This window comes from Peromyscus eremicus, chromosome 1, assembly GCF_949786415.1.
Source record: "Peromyscus eremicus chromosome 1, PerEre_H2_v1, whole genome shotgun sequence".
NCBI lineage: Eukaryota > Metazoa > Chordata > Mammalia > Rodentia > Cricetidae > Peromyscus > Peromyscus eremicus.
In genome coordinates, this window is record NC_081416.1 from 158,179,181 (window position 1) to 158,203,625 (window position 24,445).

Genomic DNA, 24,445 nt, shown 5'->3' on the forward strand with positions numbered 1-24,445 from the left:
TTCTCAGGGAAAAGTCAATTGGGAAAACTATGAAGGCACACATGATTTTCATAACAGAATACAGCTGATATATAACAAGCCAAATAACACCAAAAGCTCCTTGGAATTTGGCTTCCTCTGGAGGAATTCCCTGATTCCTCCAGGTAGTGACTTTGCCATAACCAGCTGAGTTCTTATGATATATTCCTTCGGCCCTCAGCAACCCTGTATTCTGATGGTACTAATATTAACACGTACTTGAAGGCTTTTAGCACCTGTGGCCCCTGGGGTTTGAGTCTTAGCTCAGTGTCTGTTTTAGGCCAAGCCTGAAAGGAGGCACTGGATCTAGGGTCAATGAGTTTCCAGTTGACACCATCAGGCATCTTCATGTCCCTCAGAAGCACCATTCCTACTTTACCTAATTCATCTGGCTATAATGTGATCCATTTCCCCTTCTGAAACCAGGGTGGGGTCCACAGAAACCCCACTGTGCCCACCCCATACCATTAAGGTGGCAGAAAGGACCCAGATAGGGTTGTTTAGATCCTGAGGAAAATCCTGAGAGCCTATTATCTAATCTTTACCAGTTACTCCCCTAGCTGGTGCTGGTTTACAGCCTAACTGTCAGAACTGCACATGCCTGGAATCTGTATCGCATTGACCATTGTGGTTGCTTGGGGGTATTTTATGAGACTTTGCAGAACCAGTAGCCCCTTATGAACAATGCAGGAATGGGATAATTGATCTAGGTGGATGGTCTTGGGTTCAGAGAAGTTGAGAAGAGCCAAGTAGGTAGAAGAGAAGGCATAAGTAGTCCAGTGAGCACCATGGATATTAGGTCTACTTTGTGAGTACTCATGCACTTTCCCTCTAGGGAATCCAGAGAACAGGGCTGCCTGTGTACCTGTAACTGCTCTGTTCTTGCTGGTGGTTTATGTGCCAAAGCACAGCCCTGTAGCCTGAGGAAATACCTAGGTGAACAAATGGGGCTTTTATGATCAAGAGGGGACTTTACCAAATCTGAGTTACTCCAGAGACACTTCTTTGCCTGTTGGGCCAGGCATGACTTTTTTCTTTACAGTTATGGGTTCCCATATAAGTTTGCTGAGTGGCTTCCTCCAGCTGACAGCGACTTTCCAAATGAGTGCTCTTTTTATTCCCAAGAAAACCTCACTAGACACTCAGTTTCGACTTAGAAAAGGCACAGACAGAAGACAAGGCAATCAGAACATAACAAATCTAACCACAGCTCAGTGATTAAGAGGACAGTATCCTAGCGACAATATTATGTACAAAATGGCAGCCTAGATGCTGGAGGGATGGCTCAGATGTCAAGAGCTCTTGTTGAGTAATCACGAGGGCCAGAGTAAAGACCAGTGTCACGCACCAGTCCGTAACTGCAGTAGGAGTGTGGGGAGGCATAGGAGAATCAGTAGAGATGGCTGGATTCCAGTCTGATGAAGAAAAAGGAAGCCCCAGATTCAGGGAGACAGAGTGCTTCAAATGAACAGCTAGAGAGTAATAGAGTACCCACTGTTCTTTGCACCCACATGTAGCCCCATGCACAAATAAACCCTTTTAATAAACAAGTAGTAGCCCTTTTAGCCAGCTCACCAGTTTCACACTCATATACAGGACCCACCTGGTAGGTGGAAGTGATTTCCTGCCTTATCTCCAGCCTTTATTATGTACACCATCATTGCCTGAATACTTTGTAATCTCTGTCCTTTTGTCTCTGTAACATTTAAAGAACTTGGCTTGGCTTTTAAATAGCTCCTCTATGGTCCCAAATACAGTTTCCTTAAGGCTTGGTTGGTGAATTCCAGGATTGTGGGAGCATGCTTTAGTATCACTATCAGTCTTTGCAAACAGCCAAATACTGCCCTGAAACATACTTTCATACTTTATGCTGGTTGTTCCCAGAGTGATGTATATGTATTCATTGTACCAGATTATATTCTGTCTTCAGCCTTTTTTTTTTTTTTTTCCAAGACAGGGTTTCTCTGTGCAGCTTTGGAGCCTTTCCTGGAACTCACTCTGTAGCCCAGGCTGGCCTCAAACTCATAGGGATCTGCCTGCCTCTGCCTCCTGAATGCTGGGATTAAAGGCATGTGCCACTACCACGTGGCCTGTTTTCAGTCTTTTACGCTCACCCCAAAACAATAAAAATAAATCTCTAGTTTTCTCTAAGTTATGTAACAATGACAATTTTGCTGATTCCAACCACCATTTTTCAAGTCTCATTATTTAATCTGCCAGTAGTCTGTTACCATTGATTGTCCTGTCACCTCAATTTCACTTCTGGACTTCTAGTCTTTTGGTTTCCTTATTTCTTTGATCCCCCATTTTAGCTCCTTTGCTGTCCTTTCTTGATCTCAATGTTGAATAATACATAGTTCATTGCTCTTTACATCAAGTCCCTAATGATCTAATTCTACTTCAGGTTTTGAAATATGCATAACTAATAACTATAAAATTAATATTCAGTCTGGGGTAACCCAAGCTACTATACTTCCAACTGCATAGTCAGTATTTTCATTTGGTGTCTAAAAGCCATCTCAATATTAACAGCCTCTTGGAGCTGCAGAGAATGCTTAGTGGCTAAGTACCCAAGTTCAGTTCCCAGTACACACATCAGATGGCTCACAACCACCTGTACAACTCCAGTGGATTTAACATCCTCTCTAGCTTCTTTAGGAATACTTCCACATATGGCAGATACAAAGACACAGGCATATGAATAATATTTTTTTAACAATTTAAATAATTAACATGTTAGAACTCTATGTTAGAACTACAGATTACCCCATCTTTTCAATTGTTTTGTTTTGTTTTTCAAGACAGTGTTTCTCTGTGTAACAGCTCTGGCTGTACTGGAACTCACTTTGTAGAGACCAGGTTGGCCTCAAACTCACAGAGATATACCTCTCTCTGCCTCCCGAGTGCGGGGATTAAAGGTATGTACCACCACCTGGCTAGCTTCCTCCATCATATTTGATGGGATACCACCTTTCTAATTGCTGATAACCAAAACCTGAGTTAAATTCACCTAGGACTTTTCTTTCTCACACCTAACCCCTGACCATTAAACAAAACTTGCTTTGTATTTACTTAACCTAGAAGAGAACAACTTCTCACTATACCAGTAGTAACAATCACAGTCTAGGCCAGTGGTTCTCAACCTGTAGGTTGTGACCTACATAGGGGTCACATATCAGATATCCTGCATATCAAATATTTACATTATGAGTCATAACAGTAGCAAAATTATAGTTATGAAGTAACAATGAAATAATTTTATGGTTAGGGGTCACCATAAAATCAGGAACTGTATTAAAGAACTGCATTAGGAAGATTGAGAACTACTGCTTTAGGCCACTGGTATATTTTATAAAAGAAGGCTACACATCATATCACACCTTTTGCTCAAAACCCTCCAATGGCCGCCCATTTCATTCAGAATAAAGTTAAAAAATGCCTACAAGGTTTTGTAAGACACAGCCCTCAGTTACCTCTCTGACCTTCTGTCCTATCATTCCCTTGCATAGAGTTCTAAGACCCTCTGGTGTTCCTCAAATACACCAATGTCCCGTTATGTGACTATGAGACATGTTTGATAAAATTCAGCATTTGAGAATTTAGATGAGAAAATAGAAATGTTAATATAATCCACAAAGGAAAACCTTCCTGGAGTGCTCTTTTCATTAACTTTAGACTTTCTAATCTTGGCCCAGATCCTTCTTAATGGACTCCATCTCTTTTTTAATGATCTTTTCACTCTATTACTTTTTTTTGGAGTCAGGGTCTCTCTTTTTTTTTTTTTTTAAGGTTTATTTATTTATTATGTGTACAGTGTTCTGCCTGTATGTGTCCTTGCAGGCCAGAAGAGGGCACTAGATCTAATTGCAAGTGGTTGTGAGCCACCATGTGGTTGCTGGGAATTGAACTGAGGACCTCTGGAAGAGCAGTCAGTACTCTTAACCACTGAGCCATCTCTCCAGCCCCAGGGTCTCTTTATATAGTCTAGAATTATCCAGAATTTACTTTTAGTCCTGTATGACCCAGAACCTTAAATCCTCCTGCCTCAGTACTGTAGCTTCACTAGCAACTGCTGGGATTACAGGTATGCTGCAATGCCTGATACGATTATATTTAACATATTCTATGTTTATTTTGCCATCTCCTGCTAAGATTGCTTATAGGTATACCCCAACAACAAGAATAATGGTTGGATTCTAACAAGTACTAGAATGAGACTACATTTAGAAAAAGCTTGGATGAGGAAAAGATATAAAAATTCAGGGTTTTTGCATACCTACTTACCTTTGTAGGCATGAGCTGTTGTCTCAGATTTTGTCCAAGTTCTTCCTTTAAGTCAGTTCATAGGTTTCAGTTAAGAAGACTGAACATTTGTAGCCAGAAATAGCATCTCTGTCTCTGTCTCAGAGATAGGATCTCACTATGTAGCCCTGGCTGTCCTGGAATTCACTATGTAGACCAGGCTGACCTCAAACTCACAGAGATTCACCTGCTTCTGCCTCTTGAGTACTGGGGCTAAAGGCATGTGCTACCATTTCTGATTGTGCCTCCTAATAAAAGCAATATAATATCATTACTGCCTGGCTATATCTACTCTGAATTAATGTCTCTTAGAAAACATTTTTAAACAGCAAGAAAGACTATACATGCATATTCTGTATCATTCCTGTCATTTCTTCTAACATTGCAGCCTAGATTGGTACCTGGTCTGCCTTACAAGACAGTAGGATGCAGGCTGATCAAATGTCCTGCCCCCCCCCATAAGAATATTTAGTTTTGTAGCTCACTCTGAGTATACCCTCACTCTCCATGGCCTTATATTAATATTGAGATTTCATTTATTCACAGCAGACTATTTCCAAGTAAAATATTATTTTTTGCTCTTAAGAGAAGTTTTATTGCCAGGCATGGTAGCACAAACTTTAACCCCAGTACTCGGGAGGCAGAAGCAGGTGGGTCTCTGTGAGTTTGAGGTCAGCCTGGTTTACAGAGTAACAGGACAGCCAGGACTACACAGAGAAACCATCTCAAAAAGCTGAGAGAGAGAAAGAGAGATAGATAGATAGATAGATAGATAGATAGATAGATAGAGATAGAGAGAGAGAGAGAGAGAGAGAGAGAGAGAGAGAGAGAGAGAGAGAGAGTTTTAGTGTTCCGAGAACTAGAAGAGCATCAACAAGTATGAGGGTTACTTTAATATTAAATAAAGAAATACATAGGCAGGGTAGAGTTGGAATGACTGTTCACAAAATCAGCACGGTTGCAGACTCCACCATCCATAACACCCAGATACCACTTCCAAAATCCTCATGAGGCTATCTGGGCTCCACCTCAGATGCCTACAGTGTTAACAAGGGGAAAGAAAAGAAACAGAGAGGAAGGATTTCTTAAATATTCTACTCATACAAATGCCATTTTCATCTTGTTGACCTGCAATGGAGACTGAGATAGGATTTTTTTGCCTAGGGTTTTTGTGATGGAAAGGGAAATGAAAATTGGGTAGAATAGCAGTCTTTGATACAAACACATCAGTATTTTTTTCATTGTAAGTGAAATGTAGTCTATGGATATAACTTTTTACTTTCAGTTAACAAACTACATATTCAAGTTTCTCTTATTTCCTAGATTTATCTTGAGTATTTAGTTCATCATTTGTAAATAATATTATTGAGTTGACATCAAATATTGTGAAACATGTAAGTTTTGGGACTTTGACAAATCAATCATACCTCTCCTAAATTCTGTAACAGTGGTGCTCAATAACCCATTAATACCACAGGGTTTCTTTATACTTACATTTCCTTTTATAATAAATATATGAGATTTGGATGAATGCTTTCTCACATTGATGACAGTGTATAATAATTTGTCTAGAATAAATAATAATGGAAGAGTTCTTAATGTTAACTACACTGATTAGTTCCTTCCTTTCATGCATATCCTTTAAAATCACAATAATGAAAATAGCACCTAATGTTTATGATATGCAATGTTCAAGGCACTGTCCTAAGTGATTTTACATGTTAAAACATGATATGAAAAAATTGGTCTTAGATTTACCTTACAAATGATTAAACCAAAGCAAGGTTATTTATAACAAATGCCACAAAGGAAGTGAACTGATAGGACCACAATAACGTTGACACAGACATTTTCTATGCTAAAGACCTTTCTATACCATGGTAACAGAATCACTTTCTATTTTAATTTGCTAAAATGTAATACAGTTATAAACAAAAGGCTTTCCTATGTGGATTATATCAGCATTTCTATTCTCCCACATAAATTTTCAAATGCTGAACTTTATGAATCCTATAGTCACATTTGTAAGAATTCTTTACTGATAATGAATGACCAGGGAAAGCTATAATTGAAAAGAATAAGTTAACTCAAATAAAAATTTGTGAATGATGACTAAAGTCTATTCCACATTCTTTACAGTCAAAAGATTTGTCATTGCTATGAATTCTCTGATGTTGCATTAATTGTGACCCACGAGTAAAGGCCTTCTCACATTCTTTACATTGATATGGTTTCTCACCAGTATGAATTCGTTGGTGCCGAGAAAGATGTGAGCTCTGGGTGAAGGCTTTTCTACATTCTTTACATTCATAGGGCTTCTCACCTGTATGGATTCTCTGATGTAGAGTAAGTTGAGAGCCATGACCAAAGGCCTTCCCACATTCCTTGCATTCATAAGGCTTTTCTCCAGTGTGAGTTCGCTGATGTTGAGTAAGCTGTGAACCACGAATAAAGGCCTTCCCACATTCTGTACACTGATATGGTTTTTCACCAGTATGAATTCTTTGATGTTGTATAAGTAGTAATCCACGAGCAAAGGCTTTGCCACATTCACTGCAGACATAGGGTTTCTCACCAGTATGAAGTCTCTGATGTTGAGAAAGATGTGAACTCTGAGTAAAGGCCATCCTGCATTCTTTACATTCATAAGGTTTTTCACCAGTATGGATTCTTTGATGTTGAGTAAGCTGTGAGCCACGAATAAACGATTTTCCACATTCCTTACATTCATAGGGCTTCTCACCAGTGTGGATTCTCTCATGCTGAGTAAGTTCTGAGCCCCGACTAAAATTTTTTCCACACTCTTTACAGTCATAGGGTTTTTCACCAGTGTGAATCCTCTGATGTCGAGTAAGGAGTGATCCACGATTAAAGGCTTTTCCACACTCCTTACATTGATAGGGTTTCTCACCGGTATGAATTCTCTGATGTTGAGTAAGTTGTGAGCCATGACTAAAGGTCTTTCCACATTCTTTACATTCATAAGGCTTTTCATTAGTATGAATCCTTTGATGCTGAGTAAGTTGGGAACCACGGATAAAAGCCTTTCCACATTCATCACATTTATAGGGTTTTTCACCAGTATGAATTCTTTGATGTTGCATAAGTAGTGAGCCTCGAATAAAAGCCTTTCCACATTCCTTACATTCATATGGCTTTTCTCCATTATGAATTTTCTGATGCTGTGAAAGCTGTGAACCACAAATAAAAGCCTTTCCACATTCTTTACATTCATAAGGTTTCTCACCAGTATGAATTCTTCTATGGAGAATAAGCTGTGAAAGCTGAGTAAAGACCTTCCTACATTCTTTACAGTCATAAAGCTTCTCACCAGTATGGAGTCTCTGGTGCAGAGTAAGCTGTGAATTCTGAGTGAAAGCCTTTCCACATTCTTTACATTCAAAAGGTTTCTCACCAGTATGGACTTTTTGATGTCGGCTGAGTTGTGAGCTTCGAATAAAGGCTTTCCCACATTCTTCGCACCTATATGGTTTTTCACCTGTATGAATCCTATGGTGTAAAATAAGTTGTGAGCTTTGAGTAAAAGCCTTTCCACATTCCTTGCATGCATAGGGTTTCTCACCGGTATGAAGTCTTTGATGTAGACTTAGCTGAGAATCACGACTAAAGGCTTTCCCACACTGCTTACATTCATAGGGTTTCTCACCAGTATGAATACTCTGATGCTGAGTTAAGTGTGAGGCTCGTCTGAAGGCTTTTCCACATTCCTCACATTTATAGGGTTTCTCTGTAGAATAACTTCTTGGATGCTGAGATAAATAAGTATGTGGGCTAAAAATAGACATTTTGTCATATGTTATCATCTCTTTCCTGTAATATTCCTTCTTGTTCCTTCTCTAATCTAACTTCAAATTCCAAATATCTTCTAAGAATTAGTCTTAGGTGCATGGTATTTGAACCTGTCACTCATTTCCCACTGAGGTAATTCTGATTTCTTAGTGTGCTATTTTGAAGATAAGTCCTTTTTCAAACACCTAGAAGGCAAGTCTGAAAGATAAAGAGAATAATTTCAGAGAATAGAACTAATATACCAGAAAGCACAATAGGAAAATAATATCTATAAGAAGTAAGAAGTATATATTAGTATTTTCCAAATATTGCTTACTACATTCCACTCACATTAATACCTACCTTTCACAGCAAAATTTTCAACATATATAGTTTCATTGAAGTAATATTGTTTTTCATTCTATGTTATTCTATATAACACCCCATAGTAAAAAAAATAACTAAAGTGACTTTAATGCTGTTATCCAAAATAAAAAAAAATAGCTTTGCTGGGCTGTGGTGGTACATGCCTTTAATTCCAGCACTTGGGAGGCAGAGGCAGGTAGATCTGTGAGTTCAAGGCCAGGCTGGTCTACAGAGTGAGTTCCAGGACAGCCAGAGCTACACAGAGAAACCTTATCTCAAGAAACCAAAAAATAAGTTTAGGTACTAGACATGGTGATACTTGCTGTAATAATAATAATAATAATAATAATAATAATAATAAGTATGTATATACACACATTATCTTAGAATGACTGCTTATATTAAAATATATGATGAGTACTTGAGATCAGAGAATAATGAAAACTCACCTGGGAGTGAAAAAGGATGAGATTAAGAAAAGTTTTAAGCCAGGCAGTGGTGGCGAATAACTTTAATCCCAGCACTACAGAGAAGAGGCAGGTAGATCTCTGTGAGTTTGAGGCCAGCCTGGTTTTCAGAGTTAGTTCTAGGACAGCTAAGACTACACAGAGAAACCCTATCTCATAAAACCAAAAAAAAAAAAAAAAACAAAAAACAAAAAACAAAAAACAAAACCACCTTTTTAAAACTAATGATTCTTGATGCTGTTCTCCTGAGAAATGCACACCAATCCTTGGATGTGAACGATCCAATTACTCAGCATTTCTCTGTTAATTTCCATGCTTAAATCTGTTATCTCTTCCTAATAAATTCTAATTCTGATTTTTTTTTTTTGGTTTTTCGAGACAGGGTTTCTCTGTGTAGCTTTGCGCCTTTTCTTGGAACTCACTTGGTAGCCCAGGCTGGCCTCAAACTCACAGAGATCCGCCTGGCTCTGCCTCCTGAGTGCTGGGATTAAAGGCGTGCACCACCACCGCCCGGCAAATTCTGATTTTTTTTAATCAGTAGTTGTCAAACTTTGATGGGGATAAAAATCATATTAAATAGGTGTTAAGATGTCCAAATATGCACTAGATTAACTGAATCTGAATCTAGTAAATTAAAAGAAAACATAATGGAGATCACAGTTTTAATATTTTCCATTAACTGATTCAGATTTAGATCATGATTTGCTATCCCTTAAATTTTTGGTGTCTTTTAAATTAGAGTAAAGCCCAAACTCATAGTTCTATCATATTGACAAAGTTCTCCACGGTCTGGCTAAAACTTCTTAGCTTTGATCACTATGTGTCAAACTTGCTAGCATCCTTTCTACTCTGAAAATGTACCAAGGCTGTTATGTGATATTTTGATTGTATTCTGACAAACAAAGCTGGCCTGGAGTCAGGAGGTAGCCACTAGCTGACCACAGAGGTTTTGAGGACTGAGGACAGATAGCATACAGGAAGTAGTAAGGTGGGACTGAGAGAAGATCTTGACTTTTTTGGACTGAAGAACTGAAGAGGCAGCAAGCAACTGGCAGCTGCTCCCTGTTCTCTGATCTTTCAAGTTCTTACCACAATTTTCGACTCCCAAAATTTTATTGATAAAGATTAATTAGATTAATGCTTCATCTGCCATCCAACTTTTGGGGCACAAATTCACAAAACAGCTGCTTTGCAGCCACTGGCACCCACCAGAGCTGCACCTGTTAGAGTCACCATATAGCTGGCTTTTCCTTTCCCCTCCCCCATAAGTCCTATGACCAAGTCTGTCATTTTCCTGTTGCAGCCTCTCTATAACAATCTCCACAAGCCCCAAACTCCATAGGTACCTAAGTTCCAAATGCTGCTGGAGTTTGCCCCTCATAACCAGCCAGCTCTGCTTTCAGGCAGTTCTGTGCTTTCATTTTCTGCTGGTCACTCATGCTGCTTTCACGTGTTCCCCCACCCCACCCAATGTCAGCTCTTCAGACAGGTGGCTGGCTATGTGGCTCCTTTTCCCCATGGGTTGTGGGATTTCCCTGGACCCCCTCCTCACTGCTGACATGTGGTCAATGGCAGCTGTCCTCAGCCAGGCTGTGTTCTCTGCTCAGACATGCTATACAGTGACAGCCAGCCTTACACTTTACTGAAGCATCAGCAGATTTGGTGATACAACTTGAAATTCTTAAAGGGAAAAATTAGTTTAAGAGACAGAGAATTTTCTCCCACATTAAAAAATGGGAAGCACCATTACACTATTAGGTCTCTGTATGATTCTACATTGGATGGTTTAAAATGGAACAATTAAATGAGGGGATAGTTAACTTTGGGATTTACATAATATCAATTATAAACATTATTGGTTTGGTAATTCTTGTTTTATCCCTAAAAAAGTTGGTTGATATGAGTGACAAGATACAGGCCTTAGAAAAGTTTACTAAAGAAAATGATGTAATTTTCATTGATAAGTTACAAGCTTTAGAAAAACTTACTATAACAGATAATAGAGATATTCAGACAAAGACAGAGAAATTTAAAGGAGAACCAACCTCACCATTATAAAATTAGAGAGGAACAGCCCAAGATTATCGAAAAACCAACCTTAATTTATCCAGTCACCTTATGAAAACAATTGCCAAATACAGGTATCCTGAAGACTATGTAAGAGCTGACTGGATTCCTGTGGAAATGTTAGGTTTGAGGAGATTTAAGGAAGTGATAGTCTCATATTGTATGCATTCACCTTTTGTCAGGCAGATGCTACATTCATGTTCAACTAGTAACAGAATTGTCCCACAAGACTGGAAAGACTTGGTTACAGCAGTATTGGAATCTGGTCCTCAATTACAGTGGAGGACTTGGTGGAAAGATAATGCTAAGACCATTGAACAACGAACTAGGGCTAGAGGTATGGAAATTTCCCAAGACCAACTTCTTGGAGAGGGTGATTATGCTGATGTACAAAGACAGTCTATATATGATGGACACATGTTGGCTCTATGCCATGCAGCAGCTTTGAATGCTTGAGACAGAGTTGAAGAAGTAAAAAACAGAACTGAGTCATTTGCTAAAGTTATACACGATCCAAAATAAACCTTCACTGATTTTTCACAACTGACTTCAGCTATTAAAAAAAAAAAAAAATGGCCAGGCGGTGGTGGCGCACGCCTTTAATCCCAGCACTCGGGAGGCAGAGCCAGGCGGATCTCTGTGAGTTTGAGGCCAGCCTGGACTACCAAGTGAGTTCCAGGACAGGCTCCAAAGCTACACAGAGAAACCCTGTCTCGAAAAACCAAAAAAAAAAAAAAAAAAGATACCAAACCCAGAAGCCAGACAAATAATAACTGAATCTTTGGCTTTTAAAAATGCCAATTCACAATGCAAAGGGGTAATTAAGCCTTTAAAGGCAAGATCAGCACATGTAGAGGAATGGATCTGAGATACAGTCAATATTGAATGTTATAACCATGATGATGCTTGGATAGGAGAGGTGATTTCCAGAGCCTTGAAGAAAAATCAAAATGTTTTATCAAGGTGTTTTAATTGTGGCAAAAAACAAGGCCACTTAAAAAGGAATTGTAGGCAGGGCATTCCTAGAAACAATGTCTTTTCTAGGAATAATCCAAACAGAAGGTCCCTGTCTTCTGGAGTATGCAGAAGGTGCAACAAAGGCTGACATTGGACCAATGAATGCAGATCAACAAGGGACAGAACTAGGTAACCCTCTGCCATCAGGAAATGCCTTTGGGGGGGGGTTTCTCGCAGGTCCTCATGTCAAATTTAGCTCAATCATTCCCTGTCACCATGGGGGAAACTCCTCCCCAGAGCAATTATAGGACCTAATGCCTATTGTAAAAAACCATACTGTTCTGGATGATAGAACACCTTTAGAAGATTAAACAAAAATTTCAGTAGAAACCATAAAGCAAAAATTATAAAGATTAGATTTGGACAAGAGAGACCTCAGATTAGAAGAGATGATTAGAAGAGATGATAATTCATCAAACAGTGTGACCATTTGATCTAAACTAATTTATAAGATGAACAAATGCTTTTCATTTAATCAGATATAACTTTCCAAAAGGGAAACTCCCCAAAGTTAGAGTTGGAGCAGGGTTTTGTTTTTGTCTTTTCAGGAGAATAAAGGCATCCAGCTAAAAAATCTGAAGACCACTGGACAAATGAGACATCTGAAGAAAAAGGATGAGTCATCCAGAGATAATGTCCCAAGAAAAAGAGTAAATTGGCCTATTGGTGTATCACATTTCCAACAGGGTAAAATTTCATAAATCTTCTCAAATGTTTATTTCTGTTGTTCTCTACAGACATATAATGCAAATGGTCTTTTTGTAGTCCCAGTTGAATTAAAAATTAAAGCTGCCTTTGAAAGTTGGAGTGTGGCTCTCTCCTTCTCTAAACTCAAGCATGCTTGTTAAAGGAAAATCCAAAATCTCTGACTCATGTCAGAAGAGCCACCTGATATGAGACAGAAGAAAACCCAAAATTAAGGGACTATTCTATTGCCAGTAATCTCATAATTCTTTGGTTTTATCTTGATTCTTTAAAATTTTTCTTAAGGTATAAATATCTCAAAATGTATAAGGTTTATATATATATATACATATATATATTTTAAACTTTTTGTAATGATATTTATATATATATATATATATAGAGAGAGAGAGAGAGTACTAACTAATTCTAGAAAAAGACTTCATCTAGATTTCTGTACATTATTTCAGGTTTGAGTCTTTATCAGGTGACTAGGAATTAAGTTTTTGTACTCTGGATGTACATAACAAATACTGATCCTTTAACCTCTTCAAGATCTGTTGCATATGACATTTAAAATGTTTAAGTTTTGTGCAGTGAACAATGACTATGCCTAACAGTGACCTTTGAAGTCTCCAGAAGGAGGATGGGGCTCCACAACAATGATTCCACCTGGATTGTGGTAAATGCCACTAAGAGGACAAAGATCAGCTTTGAACTACAAACTACTCAGGACATTTTCAAGGTGGCTAGCTGAGATGGTCCAGCCTCACAGACTACTTGAACCAAGATTTGAGATAAGTCTTGCATTTTCCCATTACACAGAGACTGGACAACAAATGATACAGCTATCTGTCCCAAGAATTGACAATTAACCCAATTTTTCAGGGTCCCCTAAAGATGCTGTCTTCCCCAGACAACAGGAAATAATTTTAAGAACTCGATGCCCACATTCCCAAGAAGTGAGGTGGGTGGTTTTTGGTTGTTCAGTAGATTATGGATATTTGTCATCATTTGGGGAGCTGATTACAAGTTATTATTGGTAATGGTCAGGAAAAAAGCTGAATAAAAGAGATTAGATTTCAGGGACCTTGCTCTGGAAAGAAAAAGAGGGGATATAGAGGTGATAAAATAAAAGGGTAGATTATTGAATCTACTTTTAAACCAAAAAGCAACTACTAGTCTTATGTATGTTATAATTGGTTTGGATTTTTTTATATTGATACAATTTGAGGTTATTTTTGTTAGAACATACTATATATGCGTTTCTACTCTTGTTCAAAGTATTGTACCTATATAGCTCATTTAACAATGTAATGTAAATTTCTAGTCCTTGAAATATTTAGGATAATAAAGAAATGCAGGTCGGTAGTTAGTCACCTATTACAATCAAACATGTAGTCAGGTATGTTTTCAAGGTCAAATAGATATACTTTAGATAGACAGGTGGTCTTCAAATCTACAGAATATGGCATTTAAGATGTTTTAATAACATAAAGTTCTTTTTTTTTTTATGACAATAAGACATTTCTGCTCCTGGCAGCACCAATCTACTTCAGAAAAGATGGTGGGCATGAAAGAAACTCTGCATGGAGTTTGATTTCTTTGTGGCAAAAGTTAGCCATTGGGCAAGAAATTGCCCTTGCCTCAACGGCTGGCAGTATGCTGTCAAAATTGGACAAGCAGGACACAAAATAAAGTGACTACTGAACTTTGCCAAGACAAGGTGGGACAGTCCTTCAAAAATCCTACTTCATGGATAAGTCTGTCAGATATTCTAGGCCTGTAGGCCAAAGATGGATGCCCCAACATTACAGAATAACTGTGGGAGACTGTTCAGGCAGTCAGCTATTTCTGTCATTTCTTATTTTTGGAAGTTGTTTGCTCTACACTTCCTGTTTACTCAGGTAGTATTATATCCTTCTTAGATCTCTGATAGAATTGAAGACTAGATATTTATAGTTTTCCTTGTTACCAAATTCAGAAATGAAACTCAAAAAAGAGGTGTAAAGTGTATAAGGTTGAGAGACATAAGATAATTTTGGATTGGTAATGCAATTTAGGATAGAAAGTGAATTAGGTACATTTTGAACTCACCAAGATAGGATAGACGATGGAGCATTTTCTCTGAATTTTTCAAATGCAAATGGACTGGACATTGTTATTGCATTTTTTGCCTGTATATATTTGTATGTAGTTATTATACTTATTGTATATAGTTTTACTATGTTAGCTAAAACCTTTGCTTTTTATTTAGACAAAAAGGCAGAAATGTGTGTGATATTTTGATTGTTTTCTGGAAAATAAAGCTTTCTTGGAGTCAGAGGGTGGAACTAGCCACTAGCTGACCAAAGAGGTTTAGAGGACTGAGAACAGATAGCATAGAGGATGTAATAAGGTGGGGCTGAGTGAGGATCTCATCTTTTTTGGACTGAGGAACTGAAGAGGTATCAAGCAACTGGCGGCTGCTCCCTGTTCTCTGATCCTTCAGATTCTTACCCCGATATTTGACTCCTGAATTTTTGTTAATAAAGATTAATTAGATTAATGTTTCATAAGGCCTTTCCCAGTTTACAGTTAACTATATAGCCTATTCCATCTCATTAGCTCTCTCTGTAGGAAATTCTATGTTAACTAGCTCTTATCTTCAGGTATCAACTTAATTATTGTTCCTAAACAGTAATATTGTTCCTAAACAGTAAGAGTCCTGCTTGGGGTAGAGGGGTGGAGAGACACTCAATACTGTTCTTCCACAGGGCCTAGGTTCAATTCCCAGTATCTACATAGGAGCTAACAATTGTATGTTACTACAGTTCCAGGGGATCTGATGCCCTCTTCTAGCCTCTATAGACAATGAATGCATTTGGTACAAAGACATACATGTAGACAAAACACTCATACACTTGTTTTTTTGTTTGTTTGTTTGTTTTGTTTTGTTTTGTTTTTTACACCAGGTTCTCCATGTAACAGCCTAAGCAGTCCTGGAACTTGCTTTGTAGACCAGGCTAGCCTTGAACTCACAGAGATCTGCCTGCCTCTGCCTCCAGAATGCTGGGATTAAAGGCATGTGGCACCACATCTAGCAAGAGTAAAGTTTTAAAAACTTTAATTAAAAAAAAAAAAAAGAATCTTGGCCAGACATGGTGGTGCATAGTGGCATATCCCTTTGATCCCAGCACTCAAGGCAGAGGCAGATGGATTCCTGAGTCTGAGGTAAAACCGATCAACCTTGCAAGTTCCAGGCCAGTCAGAGCTATATAATAAGACCCTATCTCAAAAATTAAAATAAAAATTAAAAAGTCTTAAGAATTCATTTTTGTTAATTTAGCATAAGTTGTGAAAAATATAAAAAACTAAAAAGTGAAGGTGAGAACACTGAAAGAATTGGTAGGCTAAAAGCTAAAAACAAACAAAAAACCACAAATGACAACTCAGAGAGCAAAAAAAAGTCTGTTCTACTCAAGTAAGTCTTAAGATTCTGAAAAAGCCATATGAAAAGTGAAAAAATAAAGCAGTGTTTTCAACTATTTCATACTTCTGGGTGTTTGGGTTGGGATTCTGAGTGCTATGATGTAGGAACAAGAGATTGGTCAGTGCAGGGGTCTAAAATATGAGCCAGGCTGTCCCTCTCTTTTCTTTTTCTCATCATATTATGTAGTCCAGGCTGGCCTGAAGTTTACAATCTTCCTGTCTCAACTTCTGGAGTACTGAAATAACAGGCATAAGACAGACACTAAGCCCACCTAACACTATTAAATAACTTAAAATTCAGAAATTTAAAGAGATGGCTCAGAGGTTAAGAGCACTGGTTCCTCTTCCAGAGGACCTAGGTTTAATTCTCAACACCAACCTGATGATTCACAACCATATGAAACTCCAGATTAGAAAGACATAAATACCATTATAAGAATGAGACAAAATGGGCAGCATATTCTTGAGAGGGCTCAGTGAGGATGGAGGTTCCAGGAATAAGCACTGTTAACAAACCTGCCTAAAAAAATGAAGTAACTAAAAATGCATAATAAATCCCACAAACTAACCAACCAACCCCAATAAAACTCATTGGTTCCCCCTCAGATAGGAAGAAGCTACAAAGAAGATTCTCAGATGAGCCAACCTACAAAGACTCTGATGTCAGACCAGCTGCCTGGGAGAAGCAGAAACTAACCAAGATGCCTGGAAGAGGCTAAGACCAGAGTGAAAGGAACACTCTTCAACTTGCTCAGCTGCTTGCAGGCTGTGCAGTGTGTTTCAGGTTCCCAGCTTTTGTGTCACTTGTGCTGGGGTGGGGTTTGGTGATTCAATTGTCTTTGAGTCATTTCTGCTCCTGTAACCCCTCATCCATATTCCTGTAGTAAACCTATAAAACTCATTGGTTCACAAAATTGAACTTTGCTAGTATACAAACTTTGGTCTGTCCTGGGCTCCATATCTGGGGTGAGTAGATGTGAGTATGCCCATGCCTACATGCATGTGTGTGAGCATGCCTCTGTGTGTGTGTGTGTGTGTGTGTGTGTGTGTATGTGGTGTCTTTCTGGAAGTTTTGTCACACAACCTAATTGGCACCCAAACAGTGACATGACAGAAATAAATGAGTTTGGGAAGAATAAATGCATGGTCCTATCTATGGGTAGCAAGGTATGTAACTGAGGTTGAGCAGCTTGAGGGGGAAGCATCCACAGAGGAAATTCAGATAAAGTTTTTCTTTCTTGTATGGTGTGTATTGATGTACTTTTGTGTTATAACAGCTGAAGGGCTCTAGCAGGTCCAAGCATGGCAAACATGATGCTGGCGGGCCTTGCCCTTCCCCCTTCCCTTGTAAACTGATAGATTACATCCCCAAAGCTAGCCACCAAGGTCTATTCTATTATTTGGACACTTTCTCATGCCAGACTCATTCCTAAGGCTGTCATCAAGGTCCAGCTACTGAAGTATTGAAGTCCTGCTGAAGTATTGAAGTCCTATAATCAAAAGCCCCCATTTGGCTATTCCAATTAACATGCCCAATCAAAAGATACCACAGCACCCTAGCCCAGTCTAACACAGACATCCCTCTTTTTTCTCTTAAAAAAATTACACCTACAAGTAATTTGCTGCTGTTTTCTCCCTGAGTCAGAAATCAGCCACTTTACTTTTCTTATCCACTTAATAAAGGATCTCTCTGTGAAAGAGGGTGTGCTCTGTGACTAATCCAGATGTTGGGAGGGAGCACCCCCCCAACTATGTGCAGGTCCCTTCAACAGTTGTTGCAGGCTTAGGAGTATCTATGGGAGGAATCCCAAGATGGCAGTCTTCATCTAGGTGGTACGGGTGGGCATGCCTGCTTGATGAGTCGGGCCCACCACAGGAATATGGAGATGACCTGAAAATAGTTCAAGGTTTAGAGGGAGTTTTACAGTCTTTGAAATTAGCACACAAGGGTCAAGATTGTTGGCAAGCAGCAGCAGAGGCTTTCTGGCCACTGTTGTCTGTAGTAAAAATGCATCTCAAGCTGAGCTGGCAGCCAAGTAGGAACTTGTTTATGCAAAGGAGCAATTGCAACAAGAAAGGGAGATGCAGCCAGCGTCCCCCATGTTAGCCTGATTTGGCAAGTAAATTAGATAAATGAGAGGATGAGAGAGATTGGTGGTAAAAGCAGTTGAAGATACCCATCAGGTCCAACTTTTAATAGAAAAAGAGGGAAAATCTACAACCCAGCCTGCAGATGGTGGCCTTGGCAATGGTCCCATAGAAGAAACTAGGATGATCAGGAAATATTCAGCACTTGAACTGCTGGAACTGGGGAAGACTTAAGGAATGAAAGAGCTGGTCACAGGCAGGTTTGTGAAGCTGTAGGGCATGGGAGCAGATGGCATCAGTCTGGCAGCTGTGGAGTCAGGAATACTGAGTAATGCAACACCTCATCCCTCTTTAAGGCAAAGGGTGCATAAACTGAGACAGTGTAAGGGAAGTCAGTTCCTGATGAACTGGCTTATCACAGCCATTAGGAACACTTGGTTATCTTCATTGTTGTTGTGTTGAGGTCCCCACAAACAGCAGACCATAGATATACCGGTGCTATTGAAGGAACTAAAAGTAAGAGATTCTGTGTTTGAACCCCTGTTCACTGGGCCAGATAGAACTATATCCTAGAGGAGTTAAACAAAAGGTTGATCCATCAGGGACCCAAGGCTGGTGTGGAGCTTTTAGCAGTATTGCTGGGCCTCTTGGTTGGGCAAGATCTTTATGAACTAGGAAAAGCTTTGGCAGATCTTTTTTTACTTAGACCAGCATATAAAGAGTGTCCATAAAGTGGGAGAGCAACATAGAAGAGAGATAGTAAAAAGGTAAAGCCAAGAAAGAGTTCTGTCTGGGTTCCTCAAAGACAAGTGTAGCATAATTTATGTTGAGCTGGAGTTCCTAAGAAAACATTGATAGAAGCCAAACTGTGTGCTGAAGAACTTCTGAAAGGCTCTAACCAGAGAAGCAGTTCACAGAAGTAGTTCTGTGATAGAACAGTACAGGTGAAGATGATTAAGCCTGTTCTATGGGTGGGTAATTATCCCCCGACACTAAGGAGGGTTCATTTCCAGCAAGAAGTTATGCTAGGGGTGGAGATGATTTGCCCAGCCCTAAACTCCCCCAACAGCAGGTATGGTGATTGAGGAGGCAACAGGTATCATGCCATCCAGGATCACTCTTGACCTAGAGAGCCAGCAGGTACAGCAGGGGAGAGCAGGGCCACATTCGCCTTTGGCCTTGAGTAGGTTTGAGCATACTAAGTCAGGCCCACTGAGTATATCAGGTGTGGAGAAATGTAGGGAGGCTCCCAGATATAGAAACATAATGGGTCAGAGAGAATGACTAAAGATTATAGAGAGCTAATTAATTTAACTTCTCCTATCCATGCTTTGTATCCAACCTTGCTCTGTAGAGGAAACAATTGATACAAATGGATGGAACCTTTTCATGCTGTACTAGACCTTGCTTATGTTTGACCTTAGTATCTTCTTAGTTGTGAACTTCTGGGATCACCTGACACTGTTGAGAACAGATAACCACAGACTTTCAGCACACATCACCAAGGTTATCTTTGTTATGGGATGGTGGTTCGGGATGCTGCTTTGCTCTGCCCATCCTCTGGAGGAGGTTTTGTTATATAGATGATATAATGCTAGCCTCTGAGTGTTTTGTAGATTTGGAAAGCCACTGGAGAGACAAGCCAAGAAGCAAACAGACAAACTGAGCTGAAAAGAAGACTGAGACCAGACCAGCTGCCTTGAAGCAGAAACCAGCCAAGATGCCTGGAAGAGGTTTAAGAACAGAGTCACTTGGAAAAGCCACTCTCCAACCTGTTCAACTGCTTGCAGGCTGTGCAAATAAATACTCCCAGTTCTCAGCTTTTGGGAGCTGTCATCCATGCTGGGTGGATTCTGGTGATGCAGCTGTCTTTGAGTCATTCCTGTTCCTGTAAGTGACCCCAATAAAACTCAATGATTCACCAAGTTGGCTTTTGGTAGTATCCATACTTTTGTCGTGGGCTCCTTACCTGAGGTGAGTAGACATATGTGTTGCATCTCCCCAGGAAAAGGTTTTGTCTCACTACACACACAAGCATGCGCACACACGCATGCACAAATGTATATACACACACACACACAGACACACACACACACCAATGCTCCTATACCTGAAGTGCTTAAAATAAATTATAGCAATAGTCTAAACATTCCAACAAAAGGGGAATGATAAAATTTAAAAAGCAAGTTCCAACTATATGTTCTTTAGAGGAAATAAACTTTAATTATAAAACAAAAATAAGAATAATGCTATTAATTTCCCAACTTTCCCTGAGGATCTACAAGCAGTTAATGGTTGCTGTGGGAAGGAAAGACATTTTCTTCAGTGGCATAGCCACTGCTATGGTCCTGTTCCTGTAAGTAACCCCAATGAAACTCATAGGTCACCAACAGATAAATAACAAAACTAGAATCAACTTTTTACACAGCAACCCTAAATGTGTTTCAAATATATGAAACAAAAATCAGAACTAAAGGAAGAGACATATCTACAGTTAGAAATTGTGGGCCAGCAAGATGGCCCATCAGCTAAAGGTACTTCAAAGTCCAACAACTTGATTTGGATCCTCAAAACCCACATAGAGGAAAGCAAGAATGAATTCCTGAAAGCTGTCCTCTGACTTGCACATGCACTGCATGACACACACATACACACCGGCACCTACCCCACCCATCCCACCCACACAGATACTTTTTAAAAGGAAATGGTAACACCTTTCATTCAGTAACTAAAAGCATCAGTTGACAAAAAAAAAAAAAAAAATAGTACCAACATAGAGGATTTACATAATATTACCTCAAGTATTTGATATAACGGATACATACACAGAATATCTACACCCAATTGGCAAGAGCTGGGTGGACCTGAGGGGTCACAGCTACCAGGTTTAAGGCAATAAGCCAACATGGTAGTCACAGTTAAACTTTTAACCATTTATTAACCATTCAGTATTAGCAAAGAGCTAATTCAGATAAAGTGCCAACTCCCCCACTGTTCAATTTCCTCCATGGAACAGGACTGGGAAAGTAAATCAATACTGCTGGGGAAATCATCTCAATGCCAAGAGAACACTGAATGAAAGTTTCCTGCCATTTTATGAACTGAGCACAAAGGAGAGGAAGATGCAGGAAATGGCTAGAAGGCAAGAGAACTGCTTTAGAGCAGGGATAAAATATCTTCGAGCTTTTACCCTTTAGTAAGGATGTCTTGGCAGAAATGTCTAATAAGGAGCCCTCCTAAAAGTGGTGCCTGGGCTAGAAATGCGCATGTGCATGAGACATGATTGTGCGGAGGGCTTCAACTCCCTTTGAAGACTGCAAAGCATTCCATGTGTACTAAATCTGGGATGGTGAGGACAGCTTTCCCCTAAGAGGCTTACCAGGATCACCTTTGAAGAAAAAGAGACAAATAAAATAAATAAAAGAAAATCAGTAAAGGACTAGAAGTTTTAAATAACACAATCAATCTACCTGATCCAGATGACATTTATTCTACTCAACACCAGCAGAACACAGTCTTTTCAATTGCACAGGGATCATTTACTAAGATGCACCAAATGGTAGGTCAGAAAACAAATCCTAGTTAATTTAAAAGGATCCAAGTCACACAAAGAAATAAGACATATTGGATCTATTGAAATACTTGAAATACAAAAGAATATTATCTCATGGGTTAAGGAAAAAGGCAAAAGGTAAGTTGGAAAAGATTATAAACTGAAGGCAGAAAAAAATGATCAGTGTGTAATAACTTTTGACCTGTCCATATAATGGTTTATTACACGTTTTCTCATTTTAAAATTCCAATCAAAAGCTAAAAAACGAAGCTAGGTGTAGTGGCACAGGCCTGTATTCTCTTAGCTCTTAGGAGGTAGAGTCAAGAGGACCAAGGGTTCAAGGTGATTCTCACCTGGGCTACACAAAACTCCATATAAAAATAAAAAACAAAAACTGCTCTGCAGAGGATCCCAGTTTTGTTCCAAGCATCCATATCAGGAAGCTCGAGCCTGCCTGTAACTACAGCTCTAGCATTCTATCCTTGGATTCCCTGGGCACCTGCATACACATGGAAATATTCATTCAAGTACATAAATACAAAACTTTATTTACTAGATAAACAGAAAGCAAACAAATCAGAAAATAAAGATATGGCAGCACATTCATGAAGGTTGAGGCAAGAGTTTGACCTAGTCTGAGCTATACAAGATTGTGTTGATAAAAGTATAAATTTAAAAAGCTACAACCCCTCAAAAGTTAAAGAAAAATAAACAATACAAGAATGCTCTTACTTTTAATTCCATAGCATCAAACCCATTCTTTATAAATGTAACCACTATTAGAAAACATCTATCACAACCACACATTTTCATAACTCTCAAACTATAAAAATCAATTGCCACTGGGTTAGTACGTGTCTTTAATCTCAGAACTTGGGAGGAAGAGGAAGATGGGTTTCTATGATTTCAAGGCCAGCCTGGTCTACATAAAGAGGTTCAAACCAGGCAGTGAGCTCGTGCCTCAAAAATAATTAATAAGAATAAATAAATTGCCTTGTTCCTCCATTATAAGAGAAGACTTAGGTTGGAGATATTTACAAAAACAGAAATGAAGAAAAACAAAGATTATGTCTTGACACAATAAAGGCAGTTGAAGAAACAAATATCTACTTACCTCAAACTTCCCTTCTGAATGTACAATGGCCATTTTTTCTCTTCTGTGTTGTACCCTGAGAAAAAGAGTGAACCGAGATGCCATGCCATTCTTGCCATATACTCTAAATTACATCCTCTTCCTCCATCCCCACACTCCATCCCTCATCCAATATAAAGCAAAGTCCAGAGACTAGTATTGGAAACAGACATGGTCAAGCTGCCTTAGGCTTGAATTTATTTGTGGACTTAAAGCTGCCCACTAGAGGGCAGTGTCATTGGTTCTAGCCTCCACAGTACAGTACAGTACGGTACAGTACAGTACAGTATTTCCCATTCCTGAAATCCGTTGTATTTCCTAGCATCCTGTTGTAAAGTGCTATCGAATCTCAAAGTGTCATCTAAATTCTAGGTTATAGCTTCACTCAGAGTCTTAACTATCTGGCTTCCTTTCTACCAATTTCCTTAGCTATAAGATCAGGGAGCACTGGGAACCAGCAACAAAACTCTACTTCGGAAGTGAAATGAGGAGGGGTGGGCAAAACTGAATTGATCCTGACCATGTATGAACGGATGAGTAGCCACTGTGGTCAAAACAGAGGTGAAGTCCTTAAATTCTGGGAGAATTTGGGGAGAGACACAAAGTCACAAGAAATTCATGACCCTTTGATAGATTCAGCTACAAAATGAATTCCGAACAACTGTTGTACCCTACTAAAGTAGGATAAGATCATAGCTGCAAAATATACTAACGACCACACAAAGCCGCATGCAATAAAATGTCCACGGCCACATAGCTAGAGTCACAATTTCATGGTTAGAGCTACACTATTTGAGCACTTACTCTTAAACAGGATCCAAGCATGCACAAGCAGCAAACGTATGTCGGGATAAGTACTGCCAGCGTCACTCTTTCACACGGGTGCACGTCTGCTTTATTTACGTTCATGTAAACAGCACATACAATCCCTCAGTCAGTCTGTCAGTGTCTGTCTCCCCGCTCCCCCCCCCCCCCCCGCCCCCCACAAAATCACCTGGATGGGAAAACCACAAGTCACAGGCCACGGAAACAAGCAATCACAATCTCAGCGACACTGTCACACACGTCTTCACAGCCAAACCAGTTATGCTCAGAGTGACACACACATCCGAACCCCTTGTTACAACAGAACCCTCCCTCCGCCATACACCGGCGCCGACACACCACAGTCACAGAGACCTCCCCAGCCATTGCACGCCATCACACCCCCTCGGAGTCACAACTCAGATTCACACATCACACCAACCACAAACCAGGGGCGCCAAGGGCTCCAAAAGCAGGCAGGCTTGTAGCACACACAGAGGAGACACGGCCACCGAATGTCACAGACACAGCCTTCCTGCGTTCCCGACACTCCCACCTCCACGGGAGCGCATCTCAGGGGTCAGCCTCCAGCGCCCGGCTGACGCCTGACTTCTGGAAAACCTGCTTCGCCGTTGCCCTGCCTAACGAACTCGGCCCACAGACACAGCCCTCTCGCGAAGCCAAGTA

The 24,445-nt window shown here is 39.6% G+C and overlaps 1 protein-coding gene and 1 long non-coding RNA gene across 22 annotated transcripts; both read right to left on the reverse strand.

Moving 5' to 3' along the window:
• Positions 1 to 1,112: 1,112 nt before the first annotated feature.
• On the reverse strand, positions 1,113 to 5,046 carry LOC131921603 (uncharacterized). The gene is made up of 2 exons (XR_009382034.1): positions 4,303 to 5,046; positions 1,113 to 1,433 (listed from the first exon to the last, which is right to left on the reverse strand). It is a non-coding gene; the product is annotated as an uncharacterized LOC131921603 (long non-coding RNA).
• A 146-nt stretch (positions 5,047 to 5,192) lies between these two features.
• On the reverse strand, positions 5,193 to 24,445 carry LOC131920906 (zinc finger protein 420). Of its 21 annotated transcripts, none has more exons than XM_059275550.1 (7): positions 24,208 to 24,444; positions 23,759 to 23,844; positions 22,937 to 22,991; positions 21,460 to 21,657; positions 20,042 to 20,157; positions 6,644 to 8,328; positions 5,193 to 5,357 (listed from the first exon to the last, which is right to left on the reverse strand). In XM_059275550.1, the coding sequence occupies exons 6-7, from the start codon at positions 8,142 to 8,144 to the stop codon at positions 5,350 to 5,352; spliced, it is 1,509 nt and encodes a 502-aa protein (XP_059131533.1). In that variant the 5' UTR covers positions 8,145 to 8,328; positions 20,042 to 20,157; positions 21,460 to 21,657; positions 22,937 to 22,991; positions 23,759 to 23,844; positions 24,208 to 24,444; the 3' UTR covers positions 5,193 to 5,349. The 21 variants fall into 21 exon arrangements, with proteins under 21 accessions (XP_059131533.1, XP_059131381.1, XP_059131479.1 ...); XM_059275398.1 differs by lacking the exon at positions 5,193 to 5,357 and adding an exon at positions 22,176 to 22,321 and having other exon boundaries at positions 6,090 to 8,328; XM_059275496.1 differs by lacking the exons at positions 5,193 to 5,357; positions 23,759 to 23,844 and adding an exon at positions 22,176 to 22,321 and having other exon boundaries at positions 6,090 to 8,328; positions 24,315 to 24,445.

What these genes read in the sequence shown, in the direction of transcription:
- LOC131920906 (XM_059275504.1), bottom strand. Translation starts at nt 8,144, where the DNA reads ATGATAACATATGACAAAATGTCTATTTTTAGCCCACATACTTATTTA.